Raw genomic sequence first — 7,857 nt, 5'->3', positions numbered from 1 at the left:
TGTCTCTCCCCTCCTGTCTGTCTCTCCCCTCCTGTCTGTCTCCCCCCTCCTGTCTGTCTCCCCCTCCTGTCTGTCTCTCTCCCCTCCTGTCTGTCTCCCCCCTCCTGTCTGTCTCTCCCCTCCTGTTTGTCTCCCCCCTCCTGTCTGTCTCCCCCCTCCTGTCTGTCTCCCCCCTCCTGTTTGTCTCCCCCCTCCTGTCTGTCTCCCCCCTTCTGTCTGTCTCCCCCCTCCTGTCTGTCTCCCCCCTCCTGTCTGTCTCCCCCCTCCTGTCTGTCTCTCCCCTTCTTCCACTCTACTCCCAATGTTCTTTGTCTGTATGCATCCCTCCCTTAATTCTCTGTATTTCTCTCTCTCCTCTCTCTCTTTCTGACTTTTTTTCTCACCATGTTCTGTTTCTCTAAACCTCCATTTCTCTGCCTCATTTTTGCTGTGGCCCTCCATTCTTCCTCCCTCTCCTCCTCGGTTGTCCCCTCCCTCCCTCCCTCCCTCCCTCCCTCCCTCCCTCCCTCCCTCCCTCCCTCCCTCCCTCCCTCCCTCCCTCCCTCCCTCCCTCCCTCCCTCCCTCCCTCCCTCCCTCCCTCCCTCCCTCCCTCCCTCCCTCCCTCCCTCCCTCCCTCCCTCCCTCCCTCCCTCCCTCGGTCTGTCCCTCTCCCCCCCTCCAGACCTCCATGTGGAGGGCTTGTTCCGGGTCCCAGGCCACAGTGTTCGCCAGGCGGCCCTGAGAGAGATGCTGAACACCGGGGCTGAGATTGACCTGGAGACGGGGGCCTTCCACCCCAACGACGTGGCCTCGCTGCTCAAGGCCTTCCTGGGAGAGCTGCCCGAGCCGCTGCTCACTCACAGACACTACCACGCTCACCTGAAGATAGCTGGTACTCAGACATACACACACACACACACACTCATATAAAAGCACACACATGCACATGCGCACATGCATACATCTTGGAAGTCGCTTTGGATAAAAGCGTCTGCTAAATGAATAAATGTAAATGTAAATACATACATACACACGCACATATACATGGGAGTCAGGTGGCTGAGCGGTGAGGGAATCGGGCTAGTAATCCGAAGGTTGCCAGTTCGATTCCCAGTCATACCAACTGATGTTGTGTCCTTGGGCAAGGCACTTCACCCTACTTGCCTCGGGGGAATGTCCCTGTACTTACTGTAAGTCGTTCTGGATAAGAGCGTCTGCTAAATATGTAAATGTAAATGTAAATGAAATACATACACACTTACACACACAGCCATACAAACGCACACATACACACACACTCATATACACACACACACACTCACACTACTAATGTGATGCTGTGAATACTAATGTGAATACTAATAAATACACTACATACATACACATTAGGGTATTGACTCGTTCGGTACAAGGCTTTTGATTTGGTACACGAAACCAAATGATTCTTTTGATTTTTTATTAACCCTAATAGTTAATAATGAAGAATTTTACACTAGGAAAATAAAATCCATCTTAAATTGTGTGAAATCTAATGTTCTTAGTGCCACTGTGCTCAACAAGACAGCCAGACTATGTAACAGGCAATGTGCTGTCTCGCACGCTCACCCCCAAAGAAAACACTGTACAGCCGTGGCCAAAAATATTGGGAGCGACATACATTTTGTGTTTGCAAAGCTTGCTGGGCCGTGGCATAAAATGACTGCAAACATAATTTCAGTAAGTCATATCATCAGCACAGGGGAAAGTGAACTAGTTCTAGCCAGGTGAAATCACTATCATTGGGTGTGCTCAAGCCTTCGGCGAGAGCACAACCTTTGTTCTCTCACATATATATTATTATTATTATTATTATTTATTTTTTTTCTTTTTGCCCCCCTAAAACTCAGTAAATACTTGGCCTACATAGACAACGTAGGTGTCAAAAGTTTCGTCTTGGTAGCGATTGAGTTGCTTCTATTGGAATTTACGTTCCGTTGCATGGTTTAAGCTTAAATTAAGTTTTTGTGGCGAAAAGTGAAGCTAACGGTGGCTAATTTGCTAGCCACAGTCACTGACGTTACTAACGTCACTGCGTCACTAACGTCACGAAAACACGCGTGACTACCTTTGCCAGAACATTCGTTTAGCATCTGTTAACTTGGGGGATAGCTAGGCTAACTATAGCTTTACTGCAAGGCAGCTGCAGAAACGCCACAAGAAAAGAGGCCAGGGTGATAACTATTTACTCATTTTACTTTGTGATATGACACACAATTGTGATGTGTAATGTACAATATAAGCTGATATTATTAAGGAAGTACATCTACTTTCGGAAACAGTAGTCTACTATTTCACTGAAGTATTAGCATCATGACATTAGCCTGTGTTTCCCGGGCAACACATACTACAGTGGTCTATGATGTAGCGTTATCTGTTTTCAATCGTTAAAATAAACATTCCTCACATATACATTTTCGTTGTAGGATTTATTCTGACATTAGAAAACGATTTGTTGGTGAAATTACCATTACCTGTGGTTTCAAACCAGTGTAGCTCACTGCAACGCTGTAGCTTACGCGAGACACACTACAAAAACATCTAGCTACAGTACACAGCTGTTTAGGAAGTCAAACGGCGACAGAAAATGTTCGGCACTCCCCTTACTTAAATCAAAAGTCTATCTAACTACTAACCTGAACTTCATTGCCACAGCCTAAACGTTGTCAATCTGTTCATGAAAATAATTAATTTCAGCCTAAACCGTACAACGGAACGTTAAATCCAATTCAACCAACGCAATCGCTACCAAGACGAACACAGCAGTAGCCTAGTACTGTACCGTAGTAGTACAATTTACCGGGGCAGCTTCTCAACACAGGGCTATATCGCATTTTGCGTTGTTACTGACAATGATCGCTACCAGTGAGCTTTTTATGAATGAGCAATTTTCCACTAAATAAATGTCAAGCTTATTTACGTTTTGGGGGGCATATTTTCAGTTAGCAGATGGTACCGTTTGAATTGCGATTCCATCTTCTACTGCCGGGTAACGTCGTAGAATAATCTTCAAAGGTGTTGTTTATTCATGAATGAATGCAATATGAGTAGGCTAAATGCCTGAAAATATCATGAGAAGAGAAAAACTTAAAATGACGTTTAAATCATAGAGATTAGGTCAATTTTTACACCGGTCTGCAATAATGTCACGAAAACACGCGTGACTACCTTTGGCAGAACATTCGTTTCGCATCTGTTAACTTGGGGGATAGCTAGGCTAACTATAGCTTTACTGCAAGGCAGCTGCAGAAACGCCACAAACAAAGAGGCCAGGGTGATAAATATTTACTCATTTTACTTTGTGATATGACACACAATTGTGATGTGTAATGTACAATATAAGCTGATATTATTAAGGAAGTACATCTACTTTCGGAAACAGTAGTCTACTATTTCACTGACATATTAGCATCATGACATTAGCCTGTGTTGCCCGGGCAACACATACTACAGTGGTCTGTGATGTATCTGTTTTCAATCGTTAAAATAAACATTCCTCACATATACATTTTAGTTGTAGGATTTATTCTGACATTAGTAAACGATTTGTTGGTGAAATTACCATTACCTGTGGTTTCAAACCAGTGTAGCTCACTGCAACGCTGTAGCCTACTGTACCCGAGACACTAGTGTGAGTAGCTAACAACAACTCCTCAGCTGTTTAAGTCAAACGGCAACAGAACATGTTCGGCACTCCCCTTACTCAAAAGTCTTTCAGTAGGGAAACTATCTGACTACTAACCTGAACTTCATTGCCACAGCCTAAACTTTGTCAATCTGTTCATGAAAATAATTAATTTCAGCCTAAACCGTACAACGGAACGTTTAATCGAATTCAACCAACGCAATCGCTATCAAGACGAACACAGCAGTAGTCTAGTACTGTACTGTAGTAGTAGAATTTACCGGGGCAGCTTCTCCACACAGGGCTATATCGCATTTTGAGTTGTTACTGACAATGATCGATACCAGTGAGCTTTTTATGAATGAGCTATTTTCCACTAAATAAATGTCAAGCTTATTTACGTTTTTGGGGGCATATTTTCAGTTAGCAGATGGTACTGTTTGAATCGCGATTCTATCTTCTGCCGGTAAAGTCGTAGAATAATCTTCAAAGGGGGTTCTTTATTAATGAATGAATGCAATATGAGTAGGCTAAATGCCTGAAAATATCACGAGAAGGGACAACTTAAAAGGACGTTTAAGTCATAGAGATTAGGTCCATTTGTACACCGGTCTGCCAAATGTATTCGTTTTGATTCAGCCTGTCAGCTGCCTCTTGCAGGGGAAATGAGAAGACATCATATTTCATTCTACACTTCACTCGTATTTTGAGTTGTAAATGAGCAGCAAAAAAAAGATGCTTTTAAATCTATGTAATCTTTATAAATAATAAGTAGGCCCGATGCATTTTTATATAAAATATACAGACCCCTGTGCAACCGACGCAAGCAAGCACACCCTACAATTTCCCCAGAAATTGTATCCTCTCTAGTTCTGATTGGATTTTAAGAGCAGATTGACTGCTGTAAAAGAAGGGACTCTTGCATACATAGAAAATTTTTGCCCCCAGAAAGCTGGGGGCAAAAATACTGAACCAGCAAACTTTGCAAAACACAACATTTGTCGTTGCCAAAACTTATGGCCACGACTGGACTCCATGACAGGCTGGGAGACACGCTAAGCTAGCTCGCTGCAATATAGCTAGCTGTTTTAGTTTTAAATGCTGCCAAGAAGACCAGATGGATCAGGGTTGGCACCGTCATTGTTAAAAGTGAAAAATTAAATAATGATAATAATAATGATCGTACTTTATATGATATTTAAAGAAATGAAACAATTGCTGAAAATCGAGGACATTTGTCTGGCAGTTCTACTGTTTTTCTGCATTGAAAACGTAGTGAACCGTGAATTTTACACACTTGGGCACACATCCACGCACACACCCACGTACATATGCACAGACAAACACTGATAATTGAATTATTTGACCAATGATTTATATCTGCACAAAGGCTCTCTGAGTGCATAGAAGATCAAATTATTTACATTACATTTACATTTAGTCATTTAGCAGACGCTCTTATCCAGAGCGACTTACAGTAAGTACAGGGACATTCCCCCCCGAGGCAAGTAGGGTGAAGTGCCTTGCCCAAGGACACAACGTCAGTTGGCATGACCGGGAATCGAACTGGCAACCTTCGGATTACTAGCCCGACTCCCTCACCGCTCAGCCACCTGACCTGAAATTATGTCAATAGAACTCTCACACACCTACACACACCCACACATGCACACACAGAGCAATCAGTCAGCCTAATCAGTGCGGTGACAACAAGTCGGAATAGAAAAATGCCATTTCATGTCAATCAGAATTTCTTAGTTGACTGTGACCTCCATCTGTTCAGCTGCCTTCTCTTCCCCTGTCTCTCCTCCCTCCCCCCTCTCTCTGCCCCCCCCCCTCTCCCCATCTCTCTCCCCATCTCAACCTCCTTCCTACCCTCTCTCTCTCCTCCCCCATCCCCCCCATTTCCCTTTCTCCTTCTCCTTTCTCCCCCTTCTCTCTCTCTCTCTCTCTCTCTCTCTCTCTCTCTCTCTCTCTCTCCGTCTCTCTCTGTCTCTCTCTGTCTCACTCCCCCTGTCTCCTTTCTCCCTACTCCCTGCACCCCCAACCCCAGAGCTGACCCAGTTTGACCAGCAGGGCAACAAGACGGGCGTCCCAGACAAGGAGCGTCAGATCCAGGCCTTCCAGCTGCTCTTCATGCTGCTGCCCGCCCCCAACCGCAGCCTGCTCAAGCTGCTGCTGGACCTGCTGTACCACACGGCCCGGAAGCAGCACGCCAACAAGATGTCCGCCCTCAACCTGGCCACCATGTTCACCCCGCACGTCCTCTGGCCCAGGAGCGTAGGTGGCGGGGCAGGGGGACCCGGGGGGGGGGGGGGGGGGTCTTAAAAACAAGCCTTAAAAGCGTTCCTTTTTTTCGTAGAATTTTATTTTGTGTATGATTGGTTGTGGGGTTGTGCGTATGATTGCGCGTGTGTGTGTGCCTCCAGTTAACAGCCAGTGATCTGCAAGGCAACATCAAGAAGCTGAATGATGGGGTGGCCTTCTTAATCAAACACTCACAGAAGCTGTTCAGGGTGAGTCAGAAACACATCTCTCCGCCACCTGCACCTTACCTCTCCTACACTACCCAGACCCCCTGCACCTCCTCCTCTTACCTCTCCTACACTACCCAGACCCCTGCACCTCCTCCTGTTACCTCTCCTACACTACCCAGACCCCTGCACCTCCTCCTGTTACCTCTCGTACACTACCCAGACCCCTGCACCTCCTCCTGTTACCTCTCCTACACTACCCAGACCCCCTGAACCTCCTCCTCTTACCTCTCCTACACTACCCAGACCCCTGCACCTCCTCCTCTTACCTCTCCTACACTACCCAGACCCCTGCACCTCCTCCTCTTACCTCTCCTACACTACCCAGACCCCTGCACCTCCTCCTCTTACCTCTCCTACACTACCCAGACCCCTGCACCTCCTCCTCTTACCTCTCCTACACTACCCAGACCCCTGCACCCCCCACCTCCTCTTGCACAAAATCATCATATTAATGATAAGTAGTGCTGTTTCCGTATAGTTGGCTCTGTACAAAAGCTCTGATGTGTGAAATGAAATTGATTTGTGACACATTGTTGAGAGGTCTGGCCTGCCCATCCACTCTCGCCTTGATGTTGATCACGTTGGTCCCCATGGAAACTTGACTCAGGGAGAGATTATGGTCATTTGCATGTGAATGCCGCCCAAAATGCAGTCACATTCTTAAAAGCTGTGCGTTACAAAAAGGAGGGGGAGAGAGAGAGACCCAGCCACTCGGAACAATAGCCGCTGTAGGCTGTTAGTCTGCACTACCCAATGGTAATGTCTTTCATGGCGTTTCAGTGTGTGGTCAATTCAGGACTTTTTGATTTGGGGACTGATTGTTACTATTATTTGGGGTTATAACACTGTGTGTGTGTGTCTTTGTGTCTTTTTTTGATTCTAGGCACCTGTCTATATCAAAGAGTATGCCCGTTTATACTTCACTGGATCAAACACCCTACTGGCAAAGGTCAGTTTACCATGGTCTCTCCCCCTCCCTCTCTCTCTTTCTTTCTGTTATTCTATTGTTTCTTTTTCTCTCCAATTCCCCTATCCCCCTTCTCTGACTCACTCTGTCTGTTCTCCTTTTTTCTCTCTCTCTCTCTCTCTCTCTCTCTCTCTCTCTCTCTCTCTCTCTCTCTCTCTCTCTCTCTCTCTCTCTCTCTCTCTCTCTCTCTCTGTCTCTGTCTCTGTCTCTGTCTCTGTCTCTGTCTCTCTCTGTCTCTGTCTCTCTCTGTCTCTGTCTCTGTCTCTCTCTGTCTCTGTCTCTCTCTCTGTCTCTGTCTCTGTCTCTGTGTCTGTCTGTCTGTCTGTGGGTCACAGAGACCTTCATTCTGACAGATATCTGACCTGACTTCTCTCTGTCTGTGTGAGTCATGCAAGCACTGCACCCTCGGACCCCGAGTCACGCCCAGTCTGTCAGTTTGATGTGCGACCCTTCTGCCCCTGCCCCTAGGATGACCCGGCTCTGCGCTCTGGGGCAGGGGGCGGGGCTGGGGAAGGGGAAGGGGGAGCGGAGTTTACCCCATGCTCCACCTCTAAGAGGTCAGGAGGAGGATCGGGAGGTGGGGGTGAAGGAGAAGCAGGAGGAGGCTGTGGGAGCAGTCATACTGAGGTGGCTCTGAGGGAGCTGTACCAGCAGGTCAGCACCATGCCTGAGTCAGCCAAGAAGAAGCAGCTCATCAGACAGGTAGGGGTGA

At 46.6% G+C, this 7,857-nt stretch overlaps 1 protein-coding gene across 1 annotated transcript in view; it reads right to left on the bottom strand.

Annotated features, from left to right (window-relative positions):
• Nucleotides 1-7,857, bottom strand: part of hpse2 (heparanase 2) — a 58,263-nt gene that overhangs the window by 9,254 nt on the left and 41,152 nt on the right. Inside the window, 1 exon segment of the mRNA XM_067236556.1 lies at nt 7,569-7,650. Within this exon segment, the coding sequence (XP_067092657.1) occupies nt 7,569-7,650 (82 nt within the window).

The sequence above is a fragment of the Osmerus mordax genome, chromosome 5 (genome assembly GCF_038355195.1).
Source record: "Osmerus mordax isolate fOsmMor3 chromosome 5, fOsmMor3.pri, whole genome shotgun sequence".
NCBI lineage: Eukaryota > Metazoa > Chordata > Actinopteri > Osmeriformes > Osmeridae > Osmerus > Osmerus mordax.
The sequence above is the reverse complement of the archived record's forward strand: the minus strand, read 5'-3'. Positions and strand labels throughout refer to the sequence as shown.